At 43.0% G+C, this 27016-nt stretch overlaps 1 protein-coding gene across 1 annotated transcript in view; it reads left to right on the top strand.

Moving 5' to 3' along the window:
- LOC308112974 (cadherin-4-like) overlaps nucleotides 1-23672 on the top strand; it is a gene marked incomplete at its 3' end in the record, with an annotated part of 231031 nt that extends 207359 nt beyond the window's left edge. The window contains exons 10-17 of the mRNA XM_080468827.1: nucleotides 2682-2867; nucleotides 5792-6048; nucleotides 12040-12182; nucleotides 17345-17584; nucleotides 18023-18259; nucleotides 21337-21476; nucleotides 21611-21775; nucleotides 23466-23672. Of these exons, the coding sequence (XP_080324953.1) occupies nucleotides 2682-2867; nucleotides 5792-6048; nucleotides 12040-12182; nucleotides 17345-17584; nucleotides 18023-18259; nucleotides 21337-21476; nucleotides 21611-21775; nucleotides 23466-23672 (1575 nt within the window). The remainder of the gene's footprint in view (nucleotides 1-2681; nucleotides 2868-5791; nucleotides 6049-12039; nucleotides 12183-17344; nucleotides 17585-18022; nucleotides 18260-21336; nucleotides 21477-21610; nucleotides 21776-23465) is intronic.
- Between the last annotated feature and the right edge of the window lie 3344 nt (nucleotides 23673-27016).

Genomic DNA, 27016 nt, shown 5'->3' with positions numbered 1-27016 from the left:
GAGACTGGCCTATTTTTCAAGGCAGCAAAGGATGATGTGTGTGTGTGTGTGTGTGTGTGTGTGTGTGTGTGTGTGTGTGTGTGTGTGTGTGTGTGTGTGTGTGTGTGTGTGTGTGTGTGTGTGTGTGTGCGTGTGCGTGTGCGTGTGCGTGTGCGTGTCCGTGCGTGCGAGCTGCGGGTGCTCATTCATGACTGTATATGTATGCATTATGTTTGATGCGGATAGATGAGAAAGTTATTCATCTTGTTTGTTTGTTTATGCATTGAATGCAGCACACAGTAATTGTATCTCACATGGTGTGTGGCGTTACTGTAAAGACTTATAATCATGCCGTCAGGAAATCTCTGTGCAGGATTCTCTGCAGTGCTTCCCGGACCTCCTTCCTATAGCTGACAAAGTTCAGATGATGAAGTTCCCTGTCACTTCTCCTCGCTCTCTTTCACCTCCCCATACCTCCTTCGGTCTTTACCGACTGCCAAAATAATGACAGAGGGGTGAGGGTGTTGGCAAGAGGTGTTTTGTCAAGTGTTGTGAGAATGCCAACTGCGCTCTGTGCCAATCACAATCACAGACACCCCCCCCCCCCCCCCCCCCCCCCCCCCCCCCCAATCCCTTTAGTCCAGCATTGGGGACCAGATACAGTATCACAGAGAGAAAAACTGCCTGATCAGGCAAAGTCTGATCCACTGCCTAAAAGCAGTCAGACGGCATTTCAGCACTGAAACAATCACCAGCTGCATTGCATTGCGAGAACCAGCCGGAGCCAAAGTAGTACTCATCTATTAAATTATTAAGCGAGAGGGGGGAAAAAAGGAAACAGAACAACGCCAAGGTTTTTCCAAAAGCGACTGAAACGCTCTCTGTTTCATCCATTATTGACAACATATCCCCAGCAAACATCAAAGACCAATTTCTGAAAAATTAAGATTTCTTAAGACACAAAGACAATCATTAAGTTTAGCTGAAAGTAGCAGATAATTGCAAGGAACTGCCATTCTGAAAGAGAGAAAAAGACATTTTCATTGGAAGGTTCATCCTATAGTGAGCCTTTTGTTTCCTCGAGTGGTGTTTACATCTGCTGCATTCCTTGAATCCTTACTTTTTTAATTTTGTAAGCGAGTAATCTTGCTTTATCTACAGCAGATCAATTGAAAACTAACAAACATTGCTGCACTAAGAAAACTAATCAAAAAATATATTTGATTGAAATTACTATTCCAATTTGTGTGTTGCAGTTTTTAACAATGGAAAACTTTCAAATGTGAAATTGATTTGCCTTGTAAATGCTGCTGTAGGATGTAGAGAGTTTTGAAAAGGCAGGTTTGAGCATGTATCTTATGTTACCTCAACCCCGGAGGCTTGTTGTAACACACTGTATTGCTCTATAGGAGTTTTTATGCCATTCAATTTCAAACTACAGTACTCGCGATCACAGCTATGGTGAATCCTACAATACCTTCAATCAGGCCTGGTTGACACTTGGCCTTAAAGTTGTATACCTTGTGCTGAGAAGGAAGATGTTCTGGGCTCTTCGGAGCAGAAGAATCTTGGATGGAAGTTTAATTTTATTGAACTGGCATTGGTGAATCCTGAATCCACTCCATAGTAATAAAACGCACACGTGTGCCGACACTCACTGTGACGCTAACATACAACATACTTATCCAAAGCAGGCAGAGCATCAGGACCACCCGGACTTGTCTGTTGTCTTAAGAATGTCATTGAGTCTCTGAACAACCCCCCTAATCTGCCCGCTGCTGTCGGCTGTTTGCTGGGTGATGCGAGGGTTGCTAGGCGGCGTATTATGGTCCATTGGAGTGTTTGGTCTGAGGCTTTGCTCTTTGATATCCAGCACTCACTTAAGCGGCTCAGTAGCTCCTTCACGCCTGTTACTCATGGTTACACGGTGACTGTATGGCGCTGCATGCCTGTTGCCTCCAGATGAGGTGAAGACACGGCAACACACTCCGACCTTGAGTGATTGCTGAGGAGTTGATGGGCTGTTTGTGTAGGTGGGGCTACAGGCAACTTGTGTTTTGCTGAGTTGCAATGGAGTCGTCGCTGTAGTTAACTGGTCTTTGCGGGTTTTATCCCTTGAGCCTGTGCAGCTTTGATCAATCCCCAGCATAACAGACACATGACAGACAGCAGCTCACTCCACGTCAGGCTTATCGGGACAAAGCACATGTGTTTGTACAGCATGGGGACAACTAAAAACCACTTATACACACTCAAACAGCTGGCTCAACCCTCCCCACTGCAGGCCCCTTTCTCTGCATCCATTCTTTGCTCCTTTGTCACTCAGGCTTTCAAAGGAATGAAATATTATTGCTCATCAAGAGTGTGTACGAGGAATACAGAAAACACTGAAACTGGAACAACGCCCCAGTGTGCATGTGCTTGATTGTGTGTAACTGTGTTTACTGCTTGTTTACTACTCGGCTGTGGTAAAATAAGAGATCATTAAAACGATGCTACCTAAAAGCCTGAAAGGAAGTTTGTCTTTATAAACTAGAACAGAATGAAAGCTACGAAGGTACTTAATGGATTTTGTAGAAATTGCAACACTCAAACGGTTCAGTGCATCCTGAAAGACTGTCGGCAATGTAAAAAAAAAAAACCAACAACAATATTTTGAGGTGATGCATCACAAGGTAACATTTCACTTTGCTTTTCCGCAGTTTTCTGGTGAGGTCCCGGAAAACCGAGTGGACCTTGTGGTGGCTAATCTGACAGTTATAGATGCTGACCAGCCACACTCACCTAACTGGAACGCCGTCTACAGGATCATCAGCGGAGACCCTTCCGGGCACTTTACTATCCGCACTGACCCTGTCACCAATGATGGCATGGTCACCGTGGTGAAGGTAAGACACTCGTCGATCATAACACGATCAGCTTTTGGCCTTATGGAGGTCACTGTATGAAAAACAATGATGTCCTTTTTTCCATGCTGAATGTCAGCCCCCGTATGTGTTTCAACACAAGTGGTAATAATAGACTACACAGTTAAATGGGAACAGGCTGGGGTCTTTGCCTTTCATGTGCCCCTTTATGTCCAAATGAGGTATTGGAAGCTGCTGTGCCCTTCAGAATCAACTCATACGCTCACGCGCAGACTTAAACACAATGGCTGTTGTGACCACTGTAGCAAATTAAGTATCGATTTCTCAATTACAAAGGCAACGGTTTTTACACACTCATAATGTTCCAGTCACTGCGGTAAATGACAGCAGCAACAAAGGCATGTCTTCTAACAACCTGCTACGTGAGTGTTTGGCCTCCTGGATGAGGTTGTTTAAAGGTATTAGGTCCATTTATAAAATAATATCAAAAAAAAAAAGAAAAGAAATCATAATATCCCTATTCTGTGCCTGTGCGTGTGTCTTTACTGTAGATCAGAATTAGGAATTGTGCATTCATCCATGAGCTGCTGCTCACAGTAAGCGTCGTGCCTCATCCATTTTCGTAACTTCTTTATTTGTATGACCTTCAAGGACCCAGGGGTATTTCTTATTGTGTAGCTGACATCTGCGAATCACATCACCCATCATACAATAATCTTAAGAAATAGCAAAAACATCTCCTTATAATTCCCAGAGCCCCCTGAGCAATGAGCATTGGCATTTTGCTTCTCTTCATTATCTCTAGATGACTGCCTTTTATAATCCATTCCTCCAACTCCCTGATGTAAAATTCAGTAGGCAGCCTGGTACCCGTAAGCTTGCATAGAGACCCATGGGAGGTTATCAGGAAATCATAAAATAAGAGAAAGGACACCCCCTGGGAAGGAGCGAGCAATAGACTGTCTCAACAAGAAAACAGAGGGGCTCTTGCTTGCTCCGGGAAAACAGAGCTGGAACATTGACATCAGACAGGTTGTGATAGGTAAAGGCAAGAAGCCATAAGAAGACGCTACCTTGTTGTTCCTATTTTTACCAAGACGTCTGCGGCTGCTCGCGCCGACACGTCGAATCACACTGACACTAAGGTATGTGTCATTCCCTCACCAGAGAGTTGAACCTCTCTGTAAACAATGGGCGAGGTCTTACCCACAACATGTCACGCGTTTACACCGCTCGCTGGGGAGTTCATGAAACCTATCCTCAATTCGCTGCGCTGTAACAGAGCAAGTAGGCAAAGAAACACACGTAAAAGCACACAAATAAATCCGCTGCTTTGAATGAGTCATTAAGCTATGTAAATCACAGCTTATGATAAACACGCAAGATGTCAGGAGAAGTGGAGAGGAGGAGAGAAGTGAAGCGAAGACAGATTTCCGAGGATTGAGAGTTGCAGTCCGCAGAGAGCGCAGATCACAGAAAGCTGGAGTCGGGCAGAGGTGAGAAGATGAGGGGGTAGAAAGTTGGGAGTCCAGCGGAACAAATTAGGTGAAAGGAAAGAGTGGAATGAGTGAAACGATACAGAGGAGATGGAAGCCGTAATGGCTCATGGGCAAAAGATGGAAGCCGTGTTATTGACCTTTCACCCCTCTGGCTTCCCTCAGGGTGTGTGTGCCTGGGTGTGTATGTGTGTTTTAGTTAGCCTACAGCTATACTCTAGACCTCCCTGTGCTCTGAATACCACTGGCTGTAGATCAAAGAGCCTTGAGCGTGGTGAGCCTGCAAATGAGTTCCCAATACGCCACGGGGTCGCAAATGAATACACACCCGCATGCCTACATTTACTTATACCTCCATGCATGCACATAGACAAGCGAGCTATATCAAAATCTTAGATGCACATAAACACCTCCTCTCCAATGCCCTTGTCAACCAATCTCCATGATTAAAGATGTCTTTTTGTATCAGAGCCGCGCTCTCACTGTCCGCCGGTAACCGTCATGCGATGGAACATAAACTGCAAGTGTGCTCGAAATCATTAAAATGATCATCAACACCAGAGACACGAGCTCTGCGGCAGTAATCATCATCCACTTGTTTAGAAATGTGCCAGCCGTACCTACAAGCAGCATATTTGTTCTGTTTTTTGTTGCCGTGCTTGTTGTTGTCATTTGAACCTAATCGTGTAGTCTTCATTAGGGGAGCACAGAGCTGTCACTCCGATTTAAGCTCAGCTGGCAAAATCCCCCGTAGAATACACACACACACACACACACACACACACACACACACACACACACACACACACACACACACGCTCAAAAGTCAGAGACATGACAACACCCAGTGAATTGTCTCAGCCCGGCTCAGTGTGTATGTTTGTTTATCAAGGGGACCACTTGACACGGCATCTGTTCACTTATCATGTCCTTTATCATGAACAAGGTTTAACACATTCTCCCCTGGCACAGGTGGAGAGAAATGTTGACAGTCCTCACACTATGATCAGTGTTGTGTTTGTAGTACACAGTACACTTAACATATTTTCCTCATAAACGAGAGCAGTGATGATTTTATTAGTTGTAATGAAGAGACCATGGAGAAGAGAGTGCATTTATTTATTTTGTTATTCAATTTCAACTCTATACTTATTTGCTCCCTGTTGCAAAACAAACATGCAAGAATGCTGCAATTGTGAGTTTGCCTGTTATTCAATCAAACCTGGATCGAAATCCTGCATATGATGATTATTATTCATATTCGAAAATAAAAATGTACTTGTTGGTATGTTCGCTCATTCAGCCAACGTTATACAGGAAACTGATAAAGAAAACAAGTAAATGCCCTCATATATAGGGCGCATGCCTGATGTCCAACAGCTTCATGAACTGCTACACGATCAAACTCTTTTTGTCACAAATTCATGAAGTCTTTCTCCTCTCCTCCAGCCTGTAGACTTCGAGATGAACCGTGCCTTCATGCTGACGGTGGTGGTCTCCAATCAGGCCCACCTTGCCAGCGGCATCCAGTCCTCGCTGCAGTCCACAGCTGGGGTCACTATATCTGTCCAGGATGTTAACGAACCTCCTTACTTCCCCACAAACCCCAAACACATCCGCTTTGAGGAGGGAGTCCCAGCCGGCACCAGCCTGACGACCTTCTCCGCCTCCGACCCCGATCGACTCCAGATGCAGCAGATAATCAGGTACCGAATGATAGATAAGACTTCTAATATAACATTTTTATAATATGCAATTAGTTTGTTGCTACACTTATTTAGAACTGATTAGTTCAGTTCTGTTGCATTTATTTATAAGTATTGAACGTATTCGTCTGATAAAAGGGTTAAAGCCTTGTTAACTGCTCTGCAAGTACCAGCCTGCCAGAAATCTCTCCATAGGCACCGACGTTGAACTAAAAAGCTTCTTGGATAGGTTCCATGTCAGTAGTTAGGTGTCAAAGTTCAACAAGCAGACTATATTTTGGCATTGCCCATCCCTCAAAGTCTTACGGTGGGAAGTTTATGAGCCAGCGGGAGAACTCTGCGTAAGGAGGGTAAAAGGGTTAATAGGGAGCAATAGCTTCTGGGGTAATCAGACGTGTTTGCATTCTGTGGCTTGCATGAGCACATACATGCAGGTGCATACACACACACACACACACACACACACACACACACACACACACACACACATGCATTGAGTGAAAGAGAGAGAGAGAGAGAGAGAGAGAGAGAGAGAGAGAGAGAGAGAGAGAGAGAGAGAGAGAGAGAGAGAGAGAGAGAGAGAGAGAGAGAGAGAGAGAGAGAGAGAGAGAGAGAGAGAGAGAGAGAGAGAGAGAGAGAGAGAGAGAGAGAGAGAGAGAGAGAGAGAGAGAGAGAGAGAGAGAGAGAGAATGGTATGTGCACTGAAGAGAACAGCTGGCTTGAGCCCAAACACCTGACACAGCATTATATCCACCTGCAGTGTTCTTCCACGGTGCAAAGCCCCTCTGGATTTTAAATGTAAACCAACCTTTAAATGACCAGCAGGCCTTTTCTCAGTCCTGCTGTCAGCCTGACAGCAGCAGAGGCTGCACTGTGGCCTTTCAAAGTTAGCGGTAATCTATTAAGAACACTTGGCAGGATACTGACATTGCAAAGAGAAGGTTATAGATTCTGATCGCACAAATCGACTGTGTTTAAACCTGTACTCACAAACCGCATGACCGTGTCGTTTGTAATTTTTGTACCGGTGTGATCTCACCAGGCTCCAAAAAAAAAAAAAATAAAGTCGCAATTGAGTCCATAACACGGATGCTTGGTGTGACATGGATATCGCCTCCTCCCAGCCACCTCACACTTCCTTCCAATTTTCTCTGGAGTAAAGATCTAAACAAATTTCTCAGCTAATTTCACAGCAAATGAGAGTAAATTGGGTGTACATTATAATTTAAGAAGACACCAAATATCTCTTTCTCTCTCCTCCCCGCCTTTTTCCCTGCTGTATGCTCTTGCTCTGATGAATTATGTTCTTTGACATTATTGGTTTCTTCCTCTTGTTCTACTCTGACCTGCCCAGGTCTTTACATATTGAAGATGAGTTAGCCTTTTACCCACCTTGCTGTGGTCTGTCTCAGTCTCCTTAACAAATACACAAACCAAATCTCCTTCCTCTGCTTACGCCACATGAAACGCAAGGAGAAAAAGAGATGGAACATTTGCCACCTCATTCATTTGCATCCATCCGGATAGGATCATCTTCAATCCTACTGCTTTGCACCGTACCTACTGCAGGCCGTTATGCGGAGACACCAGTGTTTCTTGTTATTTGAAAATCCAGGCGTCCATTTCTGCCAATCGGCTCAATGTATTAGCATCAACCTTTATTTCTTTAATCTTAGCACACCGAGCTGATCTCAGTGCACCCCATCAATTGCTGTCGCCTGACATTGTCACTTAGCATGAGGGGGACATTTAGATAAGCCACCATGATCTGTGTTACATGTAATTTATAGCGCACGTCTGTTCGTGTGACGAAGAGCTTTATGTCTTCATGAATGGATGGTGCAGATAAATAAAGAGAGGTACGACAAGGAGAAGATTTAGACGGAGCCTTAAAAGTCAAAAGTGAAATAAAGAAAAAACTAAGGGACGCTGGAGGGAGCAAGGTGGAAAGGGGTTGAGCATGGTGAGCCGACTCCAGGTCACGATTTGAACCTGACAGGTGCTCATCAAAGACAGGACAGACTGACGGTGTCCTGTTGGGGCTGGGTGGAAAACAATGCGTACAGGACCTGAGTGGGAGAGAGAGAGTGAGGCATGATGCATCACCTGTCAGACACCCAACCAGTAAGGTCGAGACACGGGACTGGAGACACTGGCATAAATGATTACCCAAACCGCCTTGGCTGAGCTTGAGACATGCATTTTTCATCCTCAGGGTCGGGGGTTTGAAAAATAAATGTCATCCCTCTCCTTGCTGCTTGCTAAGATCACTAACCTGCCAGGCCAAATCATACATCTAGCAGCTCTCACGCACCCACCAACTCCCAAATGAGAGAAGCCTTCTGGTGGAGGCGAGGCTGGAAAAATATGGGAAATCAGACGCGGGAAGGAAAGAGTCAAACTTTCACAAACTGTACGAGCTGAATTTTGTTTTCCGGAATCGCACGACAGAAAACGAGAGCTGTTTACCTTCGCCAACAAGACAAAAAATTGTTATGGCACTTCATTAAAAGTTTGTGACGGGGACTGCCAGTTGTCCACAAAAGTGTTGTTTACAGGTGGGACTTGTAAACAAAAACACGGCATGAGTGTTTATGGAGGCTTCACTCTAATAGCTGGAGTCTTGTCGCTCACTTAGAACCGTCAGGAAATGGAGGCGAGTAGAAATGACCGGGATTCAACTTCATCCTGCTCCGAAGTTTAGTGAAGTTTTCCACGACTCGTGACGGTGCAGAGTCTTCCTCTCATTGTCCTGGAAATGAGCTCAACGAAAGAGTGTTCATACCAGACTTCATTTGTTTCATACATGCTTTATTACATCTGGACTTAGGGCTGTTTAAGGGACTTAATTAAAGTGTGGCGGTGAGCAGAGCACTTTGCTTTGTGAGCAAACCTTTCTGCTGTGGCGTTTTAATCATCATAGTGCACACACACACACACACACACACACACACACACACACACACACACACACACACACACACACACACACACACACACAGACTTGCATGTCATTGAGTGTGCCTAAGAAAGAATAGGTGGCCAGTGGCATTTTATGGGCCATTAAGGAGGAAAACGTCTCGCATACACTAGTTTCTTCAATTCTCTTCTGTCCCATACTTTTAAATAATTGGGTAATCAAAATCACACAAACATGTATTTATAGGTAAATGAATGAAGGAAAAAGAGAAAGGAAAGATTTCACAGGCGGTATTTTAATACAGGTTTGACAGAATAACAGTTCAAATAATTACAACAAAAAGGGGCTAAATCACTTTTTTTGCCATTTTTGCATGTTTGTTTTGCATCAAGGAGCAAACAAGTAAACAATTTATTCAGTATTCAGTGAGGAGAAAATGGGGAGCATGGGGAAGGAAGAAGAAACAAAGAAAGATTTGATTTCAGTTACTCAGGAAATTGCTAATTCAATTTGATTTCAATGTGACAATGTCACCGAGTATAAAAAATAAAGACATGGGGGAAAAAATATACCAAAAAATGGTGTTCTTCATTTCAGTATCACAATCACAATCACAAATACACACACACACACACACACACACACACACACACACACACACACACACACACACAGAGGGTTAGAGTGTTAACCACAAGGCCACCGCTACTTCACAGCAATGTGAAAAAAAAAAAAACACATCAACAACACAGCCAATAAAGACAGAAATGTTCATTATCATGTACAGACTTCAGAATTCTACTGTCACTCCATGTCTTCTTAAACTGTTTGACAGTATTGTCGTCCTCCCGGCATGTCACATAGATGCTTTATCTTTCATGGCTAACTAATGAACAGTCAGTGCGTCAGAGAGCTAAAAAAAAACACTGTTAATTGTGGTTTTGGAGCCAAGCATATGCAGCAGTGACTTCTTGAAATTAAAATATCTGATTGCTGGGTATTTTGTGTAAAATCCATAATTTGAGACTTTAATTATTGGGAAGAAAAAAATAAACAATAAATGCAGTTAATCTGTGATCTTTTAAAGGAGCTGGTTGGCAGAATGTTGACACTTTGGACAGTCAGTCTTGATTTCCACTGGATTTAACTTCATATTGGTGACAGATGTTTCTATCAGCCCTTGGGGGGACATTCTGAAAATCTATTTCACAAATCAAAATTATTTTTCGAATGAATTCAAATCAGTTTATTTCTTTTTCCAAGGAACTATAGATATTATGTTTCTGAGAGTTAATTATTTACTTTGTCTGTGCTTAGATAAAAGTAGACCACACTGTTCACCCTCCTGTACAATTACTGTCGAAGCCAACAGAAATGCTACTGAACAGAGCAGAACAGTCGGGATCAAGTCACTCCTAATGAGGATATTGAAGTGAGATGATAGAGCCCCGCTGCTCCTTCCGAACGTCACCTCCTCCAGTACCTTTTCCCCCTCTCGCCCATCCCTGGTCGTTTCCCCCACCCTTTTATCCCACCCTCCCGCTGTGATGGACTCAGTGCAGTCCTGGTGGTGATTTCACAGTCCGCCAGTTAGCGGCTGTGGGCTTGGCCAGCCTGTGTGAAACTGCCTAGAGTGTGGGAATGTCATCTCTGTGATCCTCTTCCTCGCGCTGTGCTACGCTTGGGATCATGCCCGTTGCCTGCTGGGAAAATCCCACCTCCGTCACTGCAGGGAAGAGATTACGCTCTCCACCCCCCCCCCCACCCCCCACCCCCCACCCCCAAACCTCCCTCCTTACTGCCACCCATCCGTCTAGGCTTTCATCCTCCTCCATTTAAGTAGAAATGTACAGGCCGTATTTAAGCGAGCACAAAATAACAGGCAGGATGTACACTAACAGTCAGTAAGCCGCTATTCAGCAAACATAAAACACCAAGGTTAAGGTCAAATCCATTTCAATTTAGATTGATCTAAAAGCCGTCATATACCAACAGGCCCTTTTTAGCCAAACTGACATTTAGTAAATGAAATCAAGCTGATGCAGAAACCCTGTTGCAGGAGGTCAAAGTGTCACGTGTTTGTAGATGTTGATTCACGCAGAAAGGAGAAACTGCAGCAAAAAAAAAAAAAAAGGGTTGATGAACTCTGTGTCACGAAGCGAATGATAGGAACGGGAGAGCCTCCAGACACTGATGGGAAAAAATAAATAAAAAATGTGTGAATGCAAAAGTATGGGAAGATGAGGTGAGGCGCATGACTTGAGAGAGATCAGATAAAACTGAAAGTGTGAAACAAGCCAAATGTGACAAAAGCCCAAGAAACAAGAACAGTTAGATCAGAGCGAGATTGGATTCGGTGCATGAGATGATCTCCTGTTCCTTCCCCTTGCCCTTTATCCCTGGGGAGTGACGCCACCTGCGACCACATCCACTCCCCCTGTTTGATGTTAGCAACCCAGATCCTATCATCCCAACTGCACACAGCATCCCCGTCCACTCTCAGGCACATTTGCAAACATGCAAACACTAATGCGTGCATGTGTATACCACACTCGGGCTGTCCCCAGCTTAAACAAACACTTCCCGGTAAATGTGCATGTGCCATACAGACGCACGCACACACACACACATACACACACACACACACACACACACACACACACAGCCATTTGCTGCAGTGCTTAACTAGGGAGATAATTGACTTCAATACTTGGTACACAGGAGTGAAAAATGAGGTGAAATTGACTGTAGGCTGCAGGCGCTGTGGAAGAAGTCAATGAAGAATTAAACTGTGTGAAGGTCAGGCTGTTGTGGTTTTGTGAGCGTGTGTGTGTGTGTGTGTGTGTGTGTGTGTGTGTGTGTGTGTGTGTGTGTGTGTGTGTGTGTGTGTGTGTGTGTGTGTGTGTGTGTGTGTGTGTGTGTGTGTGTGTGTGTGTGTGTGTGTGTGTGTTTGTGTGTGTATTTCCAGGCAATCTATGTTTTCACAGGAGCAGGAGAAAATTTATAATTGCTTGTAAACATGGAAACGCCAACGCTAACTTCTCCATCGATCTGTCCTTGTGTGTCTTTAGGTATTCAAAGCTGAACGACCCTGCGGACTGGTTGTCCATCAACAGGACTAATGGTCAGATCGTAACAACAGCAATGCTTGACCGGGAGTCCGTTTACGTGAAAAATAACATATACGAAGCCACATTTCTGGCTACGGATAATGGTAAGAATCTATTTCACTCCACATGTTGTACCTATTACTGCAATTTTCTTTTTTCTTTTGTCCTTCCCATGTGTAACCTCACTCGTACAGGCTTTAGCAACTCTGCACAATTTATTTACACCCCGAAGAACAACCCCTCACGTTTCAATTTATTTAGAGTTATTATAAATCAGTCGCTCTTAAAATGTGGGGTGGGAAAGGAAGGATTAAGGGGCCTTTTCACAGCAGGATTTTATTCATTGAAATTTCTGAGGAAGAAATCATGATGAAATAAATGAGATGGGGGTAAAACTACAACAATTGCAGACTAAGAATAAAGACCGAACAGGTTTGAAATGGAAGCCTCTAACTGACATTATTTCCTTAAGATCTCAACAGCCGTTTAGTAATTTAATTAATTAGTTTTTACTCGTGTGAAAAAGATCAGGGAATCTGGCATCCAGCCATAAATTACCACAAAGCATGCGTGGCATGTGAATCGGAAGGCTGGGTGGCCTGAGGGTGGAAATTTCATTTACGATCTGCGAGGAGGTTCTCATCCGCCCACATTTTGGTATAAGTTAGCAACAAAATGCTGAATGAATATGCAAATGTTTGTAAATGTGGGACTTTTATTTATGAAGAAACTGTATTGCACAGTTTTCTTTTTCTCCAAATCCATTTGCATCGTGTTATGTTTACTGCCATTATGAATTACAGCTAAACGTTGGCTGAGCATGAATGAGATGAATGCAAGTTTGGCCGTAAGATGCTCAAACGTTTGTAGTCTTTTACAATAAAACATATGTCAAAATAAGAGCTGCCTCCTCTAGAATTAAGTTTTTTCTCATTTGCTCATAAAGGATTTTAAAATAATGAACGATACTTAGGCTTTAATGTATTTGAATGTACTGTACGTACATCGAAATTGAGAGAATATGGGGGCATGTCACACACGACAACAGTGCTCCTGTTTTAAAGTAAAAGAAAACCCTCGATTCACACAACTGGTCACAGCTTTGATCTTCACATCTCTTCTGCTCAAGCCCGCCGTCTTCATCTCGCTTTGCGAATTTCTGTAGCGTACATTATTTGTTCTGCCTCAAAAGTTGAAACTCGAGCTTAACCAAGCACAAACTCCATCACGGTAAACAAATAAGTTCCCGTTTTTTTTTTTTTTTGTTGTTGTTTTTTTTCCTCAAGTGGAAGTGAGTGCTTTTTCTCAAGTAAAAAGGGAAAGCTTTTTGCCTCCCAAATTACCTTATCAGTGACATGCAGTGCACTGGTGTGTTTACCTTAAGTTGAGCTGGCTTTGAAACATTGCTGTATTTATAGACGTTCATATGAGTGGTTGCATTTATTCGCAGCAAATTTGTGCGACCACGTGCGTGTGTGTGTGTGTGCAGTACCTCAATTTTTCACGGTGATTGACAGTGGAAGACACCAACATGTGTCGCCATTTTATTTCTGGGTGTTTTGATGACCTTCTTCATAGCTGCATGTTACCCATTTCCTCAAATAACCCACAAATTGTTATTCTTCACCTCACTTCCATGAAGTGCACAGTTTAGACAGGCATGTTATGACTATGTTTGACTGATACCGGAACTGCGGAAAGCACAAGACACGACGCCTAAAGTTCAGGTTGCGTATGTGCGTGCTGGCATGTGCGAGTGCATGTGCATCAGTCTGATTACGTGGGTGTTGCTGGAGTGCCAGCCGTCACAACATGAGAGGGATTAGGGTAAGAAGTGCTATGAGACAGTGAGGGTAGTGGGACGGGACACGTAGAGGTGGTGACAGCAAGTTGGAAAGTACAGTTTTGATGTCACCCCTGAATGATATTCACCGCCTTGGACGCTGTTGGACACCTTTGTCTGGTAAAAGGCGTCTGGTATTTTTCATGTTCGTACGTTTGTTGAAGAGCATATAGTAGATTTCCTACGAGTCTGTTCACTATGGCTGAACACCTCTCAACCACCATCAAAAAAAAAAGGGGGGGAGTTAATACAAATCCTTTTGAGGAATTTACACAAACATAATTATTTATTTAGCTGGTTAAAACCCCCATAATTCTCCTATCAGCTGTGGCAAGCTGCTTCCACATGTCCCCCATACATGGCTGGGATTAACAAACCAGCCGAACAGAAGAGCCTCCGTGTATGTGTGTGTGTGTGTGTGTGTGTGTGTGTGTGTGTGTGTGTGTGTGTGTGTGTGTGTGTGTGTGTGTGTGTGTGTGTGTGTGTGTGTGTGTGTGTGTGTGTGTGTGTGTGTGTGTGTGTGTGTGTGTGTGTGTGTGTAACTGAACCTGTGTTTATTAAACACACATATTTATGGTTCAGTATGTACTGTACAGTCTTAGGCAGGTGTTAACAGCGCTGCGACAAAGGGAAAGGGTCGGCACACCAAATATTGATTTGATTGAGATTTCTCTTCATTGGATTTGTTGAAAATTTTGATGTAAATAAACTATTAACACGACAACATTTTTACACCGCAGCCGTTTTTTTTCACACCTGTTTAGCACTTCAGCCCCATACTGTAAGTGTTAAATGTGTATTACGCGTTCTCCATTACAGCTACAGACTGGTGTAGTCGTCAGAATATCCAGGTTTGAGTCCAGCATAGGAGTTTATGCGTTCTACCTGTGCGTGCTCCTAGTTCTCTGTCTGTCTACCTGTTTGAAAATGTATAAATATAATTGCATTAACTGTTTATTTTTAGCAAACTTTTACATAACTCAGGTGAAGAGAAATCTGAATCAAATCAATATTTGGTGTGTTTCCCTGTGATGGACTGGCTGGATCATTCCAGCCCTACACTGGATGAGCACTATGAAGCTACACATCAGGATGTGTTGGCCAGTTAATATTCGACCTGTTTTACCAGGATCCTGTGTAAAACATGCTAAATATCATGCTCACACAATTACATTGCACATTTGGTCTGCTTGCATTTTGCAAGTGATAAACCAAGAATAATATGAGTGTCATTTTGCATAAACAGGAGTATAGAATGAGGGTTTTGCATGCAGTACTGCCTGCATTTACTGTGTACTTAGCGGCTGGAGCGCTGAGCCACCACAAACACAGAGTTGGACATGTTGAATTTATCAAACATATTGGAACTTTACAGCTATTAAATCTATACTAAAGCTATGGAAGAAAACAAGAGCAACAATAGATAAAGAAAGTTTGCCAATATTAAGAAAGGCGACAACACAAGAAAATATTATATAATAAATTCCATTATTATTATTGATTACAAGCCTGGATTGGATCAGGCCATTGGTGAACATATGAAGGTGACTGCAATGTTTTATTTGATTTCTCCTAAATAAAATTAATTACTTACCTTATTAATATTATAACTCGAGGTTGGAAGTGTGTCTGATTGTCTGTGTTTGCCCAGTGTTGGACTGGCAACCTGTACCTGCCTTCACCTTTAGTTAGCTGGAATTGGCGCCTTGTGATCCTCAACTAGATAAAGCAGTATAGAAAATGGATAGACATAAATTTAATGGCCTTCAGTAAAACTTGGACATGTATTTAAAGCTCCTAAACACTAAAAATGTCCATCGATTCCTTCATTTATCCTTACCTCTCTTGGACTCGCGCTTGCAAATTAGGATAATTAAAGCTGGGGCTCATTCCAGCCAACACTTGGCAAAAGACAGACCACACAATTGACAGGCTACTCGCCTCAAACCTTACTCCATACTGTAACTCAAAGATCCCTTGTCCAGTTTTTAATCATCAGTTCAATATTAAAGAGACATCCACAGTATTAATCATGGCATTACCAGGCAGACAGGGCTCATCCTGTCACCAGTCTCACTCCTGCCCCTGTTCTCAGCTCGCTTGTGCTCTTCGTGTGGCAAATGTCTTGCTCTGTTGCCACATTTAATTGGCAGATTTGTAAGCTTTGCATAAATCTTTGTAAATTACATCGCCCTTATCTCATCCCAGAGATGGGCCCTGGGGTCTCCTGATTCCATGCAATGGCTCAGCCATTGGGGCTTGACAGGGAAATGATTCGTAATTGGAGGCAGCGAAGGGTCATCACCCCCTGACACTCACTCAATAAACAGCTCCTAGCTTTGTACTTCAGAGACACTCTCGAGTTCATTTTTTTGTATTTTCTTTTTGTATTTTCTTTACTTTTTTTGCATTGCACTTATGTTTTCATGCATTATTCTCTCTGCTCCGTTATCCACTTGCTGATCAGTCTATTCTTTATTCTCTATAAATGCAGTGACTGACGGTCTGTTGCTGTGTTCAATCACTGAAGCAACTTCATCAATGTGTCTGCGGATTGGGTGTGAGTGTGCCCGTGTGCACTAGTGCACGTTATTGCAGTCCAAAGCTGATGGTGTAGCTTTAGCAGCAGCTGTAAAAGAATGTCTCTGGTAGCTTCAGACCAACTGTCTCCAATTACCTTCAAAGTGTCCTCAGACTGACATTATACCACATGGTTAAACAGCTTCTACAGTGCTTTGCTCACTCAGGTAACTTATACACTTTAGAGATGTCCTTTATGGCTTTAAAAGCTAAATAAATATTTATAATAATGCGAAAACCCGAATATCTATTTGGTACACATGCAGTGGAGACACACATTAATCACACAATATATACAGTAGAAGTACTTGTAATTTGTGTGCAACAATTGGGAACTGTGTGCGATAACAGTGTTTTGTTCGTCTTTCAGAAATATATTTTTAATGACGAGTCTTTATGTCCAAATCCATACATGACTCTTATAGTATCTTGTAAACACACACAGACAAGGAGTTGTTTGATTGTGTTACAGTCATCATTAGTGTACCTAAGACAACTCTAGGCGATTGGATGCGCTGTGCCTGCATCTGGATTGACTGTGATGGGTTTGATTTGGCTCTAAGGCTAAAAGAGGAACTGGAAAGCACAACTGTCAGAAGTGTTTCTGTCAACGGGGGGAAATTCTCCTCCAGCTCTATACCATCCCCACCTCCAGCATCATCGTGAATGAACAATGTTCCTTTCACTCCTTTTTCTTTTCTTTTTCGTGTCTCTCTCACTCTCCCTATCCTTTTTCATTATTGCCTTCCTCTGTTGGACTTCACTTCCTGTCATTGCACGCGTCTTCTCTCGTCATCTTTTCCTCCTGTCTTGATGTATTCTTTTCCGTCTTCTTCCTCGCAGGCTCTCCTGCAGCCAGCGGCACGGGCACGTTGCAGATCTATCTGATAGATATTAATGACAACCCCCCAGCGCTCATACCCAAGGAGTCTCAGATCTGTGAACGGGTGAACAAGAATGTCAATGGTGTCAATATCACTGCTGCCGATGCTGACACAGACCCCAACGCTGGACCCTTTGTCTTTGAGCTGCCTAACTACCCCACCAGCATCCGCCGCAACTGGACCATCTCTCGGCTCAGTGGTGAGGCTGAAAAGCAATGAAAACATAAGACGTTTTGGATATTTTTGTGGATATGTGGATACGCTATTTAAAGTTATTAGCCATGTACTGGTTCTATACTTCTTATTTCTATTTCTTTTAAAATTGCCTTTCATGGTTTCAAGTGTGTCAAAAGGCCCATAGTTACAATATTTAAGCCGATTTTAATTTAACTTTCTTTTTTTCCCTGAAGGAAAACTTTAACAAGATACATGTTTTGAGCTCATTACACAGAATGAATAAAGATTTAAAGTTTTCAAGGTATCCAAAACTTTAAATTTGATATTGAAATCAGATTCTAATTAAGATTTTTGCCTGGCTCAACATCAGTGTTATATCATAGTAATTTAATCTTCAGATAGAAATTTAATTTTGGACTTAATAAATATGACTTTTCTCTTTCCGATTCACTCTGCACAGGCGATTATGCTCGTCTGGGTCTGCGGTACCAGATATATTTGGAGCCGGGGGTGTATGAGGTCCCGGTAACAGTGTCAGACTCGGGGAACCCTCCGTTGTCCAACAGGTCAATCATCAAAGTGAAAGTCTGCCCCTGCGATGAAAACGGCGACTGCACCACACTCGGGGCCGTGGCGGCCGCAGGACTCGGGACTGGAGCAATTATCTCCATCCTCATCTGCATCATCATCCTGCTGAGTGAGTCGTGGATCTTTCAACATTCAGCTCTCCAGCATGCCACACGCCCACGCATTTACAGGATCAAAAGTGGCCTCTGATTGCCTTTGTTCAACAAAAAAAAAAAAAAGAGAAAAAAAAAAAGTGCAGCACAGGGCAGTCATTAAACATTCACAAGGCTTTAATCCACCAACATGAGCAGCACTTTGGATAATGGATGAATCCCTTCACTACTGGTGAAATACCTCTGGTGTCTGTAATAACAGTTATTGCTTTACTTTGTTGCTCACACAGGCAAGTCCCCCAGATCAACAACTATAAAGATTTGTTCCCAAGTTATTTCAAACAATTATTCTCAATAAATTATTTTAGCACCCTTTTCACTACAAGCTCAAGTTCGAAAGTGACCCACTTTAATAAATTAATACTTTTATGTTTGTTTGCTCAGGCACAGCATACCCAGTTTGAGAAAAAAGTATTTTCAGTGATGATGGAGAAACACCTTCCACGAAGGATAAAGTTCAATTACGCTGATAAAAGAAATAATGCCTAAAATTAGAACGATTTAAAGACAAGAAAACAAACGCTTTCCAAACTAATCAACAAATAACAGTTTGAGTCCTGTTGGTGCATTCTGCTCTGGTGTTGGTGTGTGATTTGTTGGGGAAAGGTCATGGTGATGCCTTTTTTTAAGCATCTGTGAAACAAATGTCAGACTGATATTCATGATTCAAGGTTAGATTGGCATTCCGAGAAGCCAATTGGGCTAAATCATAAATGAGTTCAAGCTTCTACTTAATGCTGACACATCCGCTGGTGCATAAGAGACATCCTCTACCTCTAATAACTCAACCAAACATTATTGACAGCTCATCAGTCATTAGGCACTGATTTAAAATGGTGAGAATTGAATGTAAAAGTACTCTAGTAATTATATTCTGATAATTATGTTTGCACTGATCAAGAGAGAGGAATACACAAAACAGAACTTAAAGTGACCTTTAAATAAAGATTTTTTTTTTTTTAAGTAACAAAAAAATCCAATTAGATACAAACCAGGAAGGGAGTGTAGGTTAAAGCAGTGAGCAGGTTGTTAAGGTGAACAAGAACAAACAGACTGCTGAGACAAAGTGGCGATACAAGCAGGGAAAACAATCGAATCACAGAGACAAAGGGCAACTACATCAACCTAAGAAGACAAGGGTGATGAGGTACAGGTAGAGCACATCATGAGTGAGACAAACAATCAAATTTCTGCTGAAGTTGATAAAACAAACTCTCAGACAAGACAGAAGGCTTAAAACAAAAAAACAGTCATTTCAGGACACTTATACAGAGAAAACCCAACAATTCCACATGAACAAGCACAAGCGACTGTGGGAAGGAAAAACTCCAGTTTTTAGAGGAAGAAAGCTTTGCAGAACCAGGCTCAGAGGTGGCGGCTTTCCGCTGTTCCGGTTGGGGTTAGGGGATAGAATGAGAGAAAAGGATAGGACAGGCAGACAAGACAAGAGATTCACTCGCTGCAGATGGATCAGGCCGGGAGGCTTCAGACCAGGAACCTCAGTTCCACTGTCAGAGTTTTGCATGCATTACTCCTTTTGTTCACCAGAGTGACTGGATGGAGCCCTGAGCCCCCATATGAACTAAATGAAACGTGTCTGTGCACGTTCTCATTTGTCCTGGAAGGACGCATCTCAAAGCAATTCAATCAGCTCAACTGAACCTGGTTCAGTCAATCAATCAATTAATCTTTATTTCCAGAGCACTGCTCATGAAAATGACAATGCAGCACAAAGTTCTTAACAGCATAAAAACAAACACAGAGACAAAGATTACATTTGAAATCAAGGCAACAAAGACGGCAGAGAACTGTCTGACATCTGCAGTGCGGGAACACGAGAGCCAGAGTAAAACATTTAAAAGGTCACCAAATTAAAATAAACACAAAGATAAGACAGTAACCAAGTGCAGCCGCTTCATTTGCTCTCAGAAAATGAACCGTGATAATAAAATGCGTTGTGGATGTGTTGATGTAGGAAGTTATCAAACATATTGGACCAAATAAATTACATTTTGTCAAAAACAAAAAAGAAAAAAGAAAAAGAAAGCTGAGACAATCTACCATAAAGTCCAAACTGTGGTAAAAGCAAGAGCACCAGAAGGGATTCAAAAAAAGATTTCAAGATGAAATACAGGGCACAGCACAGAAATCATCTTAAACTAAAGTCTTAGAATAAAAGTTGCAGGGAGCCAGAAGAGGAAATGTATCTCACCACAAAAAGCGCAGCAACTCTGATTGTAACGCAAACATTTTCAGACATTGGAGTCAAATTCCACATTGTACACCAAGTCTTTAGCATTAACTCCTCCTCGTGTTTTGAATCATCTGGTGGACATCTAGTATAGTATTCAGTCTCTTTGGCACAATCTTCAGCGCGTCGCTTAGTAGATCAATGTAATATCAGCTTTTCTCCAGATATCATACAACCACAGCTTTTGTAGATCAGGCAACACACAGATTGTCATCATGAGCTGTTGTTCTATATCAAAGTTCTTTGACCTATTAATCTGTAGCCCCCCCCCCTCCCCGCAGAGTATTGTGTTGGTTGTATAACAATACCGCTCTCATACAGTACATGGCTGTCATGCCAACCAAACAAAGGCTGTTTGCTCCTGACCTACAGGAAGTGATTGGGAGTTTTATTGGTGTTTTAAGTATGACTATAATCACTTCATACATGTGCGCTTTATTTTTCAAAGCGTCGGTTAGGCCGACCTTGTGAACCGCGAGATGCCATGAAGTCTGGTAGACAAACATTTACGGTTTCCACGGGAACGTGAGCAGATGCCAACGTGATCAAATTCTAAGTTGCTCAACGGAGATCTTGAGAATTACACCTGCCTAACATCATCTGTGTAAAACCCCAACATCTCTGCACAGAGCCGTAAGCAAGGAAGTTAGACTCTGACTATTTAAAAAGAAAACTCTGAAGTGCTTCCTGATTGTCAGTTGTTTTGTATTATTCCTTCATTTTCTTGCTCGTTGTTGCAGCATACCCTACAGGTCTGTCACAATCATATGTGTATCCTTGCAGGCATGGTGTTGTTGTTTGTGGTGTGGATCAAGCGCAGAGAGAAGGAGAGGCAGACGAAGCAGCTGCTTATTGACCCTGAAGACGATGTCAGAGACAACATCCTCAAATATGATGAAGAGGGAGGAGGAGAGGAGGACCAAGTGAGCTCCTGCAGGACACAAACACACACACACACACACACACACACACACACACGTGAAGACAAGTGCATACGTGCTTTCCGGAGTTGACCTTTTGCGTTGCTTGCATCTCTGTGCCCCCTGTGGCTGTGCAGGACTATGATCTGAGCCAGCTGCAGCAGCCCGACTCCTTGGAGCACATCATCAGCAAGCCGCCCGGTGTCCGCAGGGTAGACGAGCGTCCCATCATCCCCGAGTCCCAGTACCCCATCAGACCCGTCGTGCCCCACCCCGGAGACATTGGGGACTTTATCCACGAGGTAAATGCACACACTGTGCTCACAGGGTCTCAGCAGTCATTAGACTGTTTCTCCCACTGAGAGTTGGCCTCTCACTGTAACTCTCCATCGATCTGACATTTAATGTGATTACACATCTCTGAAAGCTGCTCTGTATGTAAACTCCAGTGTGGTGGTGGGAACGTGTTTTGTTTGACTTTACAGTTACTCTCACTTTGTCAGGTTTATACACACACACACACACACACATACACACACACACACACTCATACACACACACACACACACACACACAGACACAGACATGCACTGTCACACTCACAACTCCAGTGCTGGCACACTGATGCGAGAAAATGCTGATTGACAGACTCGTGACAACACGTTCACACTCGAGAGGTGTTGGCAGCTGTTCAGCTTTCATCCATTCAGCCTTGACACTCTCTCTCTCTCTCTCTCTCTCTCTCTCTCTCTCTCTCTCTCTCTCTCTCTCTCTCTCTCTCTCTCTTCACCTCTCCCTCTTTTTCTGTACCTTTTTCCCTCTCTCCCTCTTTCCCCCCTAACACATGTACTCACCTGATCTCGCTCCAGCAGTCTGGTAAACCACAAACACAGCAAACACACGCTGCTTCTGCAACGCATTGTTCCCACGGGGGCCGAGACTTTTTAGGTTTCTATCCACAACATTGCCTGGTTTTTGGGGGAGGGGGTTTTCCACCAAAATGAACGAAGCCCAAGTCTTCATCTGCCTGACCTTCAGATCATTTACTGTACTGTAGTGACTCAAATTTGATCGAAAGAAAGCTCCTTATTTTTGCATCTCTATACACAATACACTATAATTTATGCGTTCACGGTGACTGCTGGCCTGATGAAAAGAAGCTTTGATCCAGACGTGCTTCTGAACACAAACTGCAGAGTTTAAACCAGCTGTGCTGTACTAGAAGAATTGGCCCCAGGAAGCCCGTAATGATGGTTTAATCAGCCATTTATGCTGCTTATCTCCTCAAAACTTATAAGTGTTAAGGACTTTAGGTACGCTTTACACATCACTGCAAAATTCTCCAAAGCAGTAATTAAAATACTAAATCTCAAACCTCAAGAACAACCGCATTAGCAGTTGTTCTATTTTGATGTAAAAATCAAAGCACTGTCTATATAGGAATACGTGTTCACTGATATTTTCCATGTTCATAATTTCATTAATTATTGATTGCGCTCATCAGCATGTAAGGTAGCGATTGACTATAAGAGTCTATATGAATATGAATGTCTACATCAATTTGATGTCAAGTCTTAAGGTTTTCTTTCAAGAGTGAACAACATTAATGTTAAAGTATCCCGAACAGAGAAACATTTCTTGGTGAATTCAAGTAAAAGCAGCAACCTTCAGCACTCCACTGTATTTTTAATTTATGGTGCTGAACTTCTTTCTCTTTCTCCTACTTTCTTTCACCCAGTGTTGTTCTATCTCTGGAAGCCCAGTTGCATGCACTTTTTTTTAAGAATAATAATATTTAATCCTTGCGTTATTTTCTTTCACAGGAATTATGCCTTCGGACAGTATTTCTCCACTATGAGCTCAGCTGATGAATTTAATAGTATTTAGTTTTTACCTTTCATCACTGGCCAGAGCTGCTTTGTTTCATCCATCATGTTCTCCACTTGACATGCAATAACTTTTTTTTTGTTTGTTTGTTATTTTCCTCTGTAGGGTTTGCGAGCAGCAGACAACGACCCCACGGCGCCCCCCTACGACTCCCTCCTCGTGTTCGACTACGAGGGCAGCGGCTCCACCGCCGGCTCCGTCAGCTCGCTCAACTCCTCCAGCACGGGGGACCAGGACTATGACTACCTCAACGACTGGGGCCCCCGCTTTAAGAAGCTGGCCGACATGTACGGAGGAGGGGACGAGGACTAAGAAACAAACAAAGTCTGTCCCCGTCACACACGCACACTCTCCCTCGTCCCGTCAGCTGGCCTGCCATGCTCTGCTCCCCATGCCACATGGGGCTTTTACACCCGTACTGAACACACGTTATCTAGGACATGTTCACACCGACCAACTGACTGACCAACCAACCAACCGATCAAATTAGCCACCACAGAGGACCAGTGCCGAGTCAGTTTCAGGAGCTCTTCTCGACCGTCTCCTGCTCTAAGCCTGTCTGAGACTCAAACAGAGGCTCTGATTCTACAGGCTTCACGCAGTGTGTATTTTCGAAACTCTTGTGCTTTGGTTAGAATCCTTTTTTTTTTTTTTTTCTGGTTTATGCTAGATGTAGATTGTAGTTACATTTGTCAGATTCTGTTTTTACTTAAGTTTGTGTAGCTTTTTTTTTTTTTCTGTCCTCATTCCCCTTCGATTCAAGCCGTTCCCTATTCCTGAGGGTTTTCACTTTTCCCTCGCTGTCAGCCCCCGCCTGTCTCTCTGAAGAAGCTTTAGGTTGAGCTGCTTGCTTTGTCTGAGGCAAACAAAAGGGGTGGGGAAAAAAAAAAAAAGAAGACGAACAAGAACATAGATATGAAAGTCCTTCCTGCAAGGAGGGCTCTGGTTTATTCTTTCTTGAACTTGAATTACTTAGAACAGAAGCACTGTTGTTTAAAAAAAAAAGTGCCTTCAGTGGTGCGTATCTTAGCAGACTCCCGCTAACTCAGGATTGGTTGCCATTTTCCGGGCCTACATGCCCCCATACGACCCCTGACCCTTTAATTCAGACCTCCCTTGTCATTTCTCCCGTCCTGCAGGGCTGTGGTAGCTGTGGGAGGTGTCAGCGCTGGCGTCAGAGGAGCAGCGACTGGCTCACGAGGGCGTTTTAATGTAAACGTACTGTACATAGGCCTACAGTGTGTCTGGAAGTTATAAATCATTAACGTTTCAAGTCAGGCATATCTGTGCTCCTCGATCACAGCCAACTTGAATGTGATTACCGAAAAAAATCACAAACATACATAATGGGACTGTCTTAGAGAAGAGATGCATCTTTGTTTATTGTGGCTTCGATAACAGCTGTGTTTGTTTTATTGTGTGTGCAACTAAAATCTTAAAAAGGTTTGTCGATGGAGTTCCTTTATGTGAAGTACATGTGAGGGTTATTTAAGGAGACTTTGCCTTATTAATGGTCTGCATGCTGATTCCGACACTTAAAGGTAACTGACATAGCCCCAGGTAGTACACAGAGGAATCCACCAACACAAAGTGTCTAATGGTCTTCGAATAGCTCGGGTTGTGTTACAACTGGGAGCTCGTACGACCTCGTTCTTTACTTCTGTTTGATTCGCCGTTGTTCCTTCACAAAAGTTTGAACATACAGTACAAACTTTGGTCCGGGTCCCTGTCATGGAAACTGGGGGAATTGAGCCTCGGCCAGGGACTTAGCGCCTTCACAATCTGTCTCTCTTCAGGCTGCATTTCATTCATCTGAAATTTTCTCCTGAAATTTTTGGCTTGGAGTTCAAGAGGTTTTGAAAGAAAGTTAAAGGAAGGGAAAAGCCTCTACGAAGCCCTGCACTTTATCAAAGCAGGGCGGGCGGGGGGGGAAGAAAAAACCTAAACTAAAGCATGAGTAATAACTCTTTCTACAAGACAGACATTTGTGAAAGGCATTTTTGTTGTGACTTAATGAAAAAGCGGCACTACCCGTGGGCTTTTGTAATCATATTTCAGGCCTCCAGAACTGCGTCGAGCGAACAAGGGAAAAAGAGAGCTTTAGTCTGTGTATTAAATCATTAAAATATGCAAAACATTTCACAGAGGGACCAGGGAGATGCTAGTGAATGATAGAAAGGTTTAATCATTCCTTATCTTCTGAGGGCCCGTTGAAAGCCTTCTCAGTGGCGACGGGTTTAAACTCGGTGTGGATTGGCCAGACCGTTCAATTAATTCTGAATATGATGAATGCTTGTTGGAAATCTCCATAGAAGATGTGATGAAAAGGATCCACGTCTTGTACTCTTTTCTTTTTTTTATGCCTTAGCTGTTTTAATAAAAAAACATTTTTATTTTTTTTGACAAACGATAATTGATTCATAAAACTGTTGAAAGAAAATTTCTATTTTCGGATTTGAGTTTAAAGGAAGTTGATTTTTGAGATTTTTTTTTTTTTTTTCTTTCTGATTTCCAGGTAAATTAAGATCACCTCAAAACAAGAAAAGAGACATCTAAGTGTAATTACTAAAGGTCAACAGGGTAGCAATTTCTTGATTTTTGATTCATAGGTGGATGTAAACCAGATTGTGATGTAGAAGCTCAGAGAGAGAAGAGTTTCCATCTTGCCCTCCGCTGCTCAGCCCACTCAACATCCCCTCAAAATAAACACAGCTGTTATGTTCCGCTGTTTGTGATTATTTCTTACATGTCAATGTTGTATATACAAAACTTTTTCTCTCGTTTTTTTTTTTTTATACATTCGGTGACATGATTTATCTTTTAATGTGCAGTGTCTGCATTTCCTGTCACTCCCCTTGTGTTTCAGAGGAACACCCGGCGAGTTGTATTTCACAAAAAGCCATCGAAGAGAGTCTGTACGATTCTGTGTGAGCTTACAGCCATACTCATGCCGCTGTTCGTCCCGGTGAAAAGGCTCCGCTTCGTCCCAACTTGTACAGTCCATACTAGCACACACACACTCACTCCTCTAGGCCTTACTGTATATATGTGAGTGTTCTATAATATATGAGCCCGATCAGCATTGTTCTAATTCGGGCTGCAGAGCTGCAGACATGCTGATGGCCATCCGGTGTTCACAGAGTACAGAAATGCTTTATGGATTGCTCTGGTTATTAGACATTCAGACCTGATTCTGGGCCACACATTATCAGATGGCTCACACACACACACACACACACACACACACACACACACACACACACACACACACACACACACACACACACACACACACACACACACACACACACACACACACACACACACACACACACACACACACACACACACACACACACACACACACACACACACACACACACACACACACACACACACACACACACACACACACACACACACACACACACACACACACACACACACACACACACACACACACACACACACACACACACACACACACACACACACACACACACACACACACACACACACACACACACACACACACACACACACACACACACACACACACACACACACACACACACACACACACACACACACACACACACACACACACACACACACACACACACACACACACACACACACACACACACACACACACA

Source organism: Lipophrys pholis (genome assembly GCF_963383615.2).
Source record: "Lipophrys pholis genome assembly, chromosome: 8".
Lineage (NCBI taxonomy): Eukaryota > Metazoa > Chordata > Actinopteri > Blenniiformes > Blenniidae > Lipophrys > Lipophrys pholis.
The sequence above is the reverse complement of the archived record's forward strand: the minus strand, read 5'-3'. Positions and strand labels throughout refer to the sequence as shown.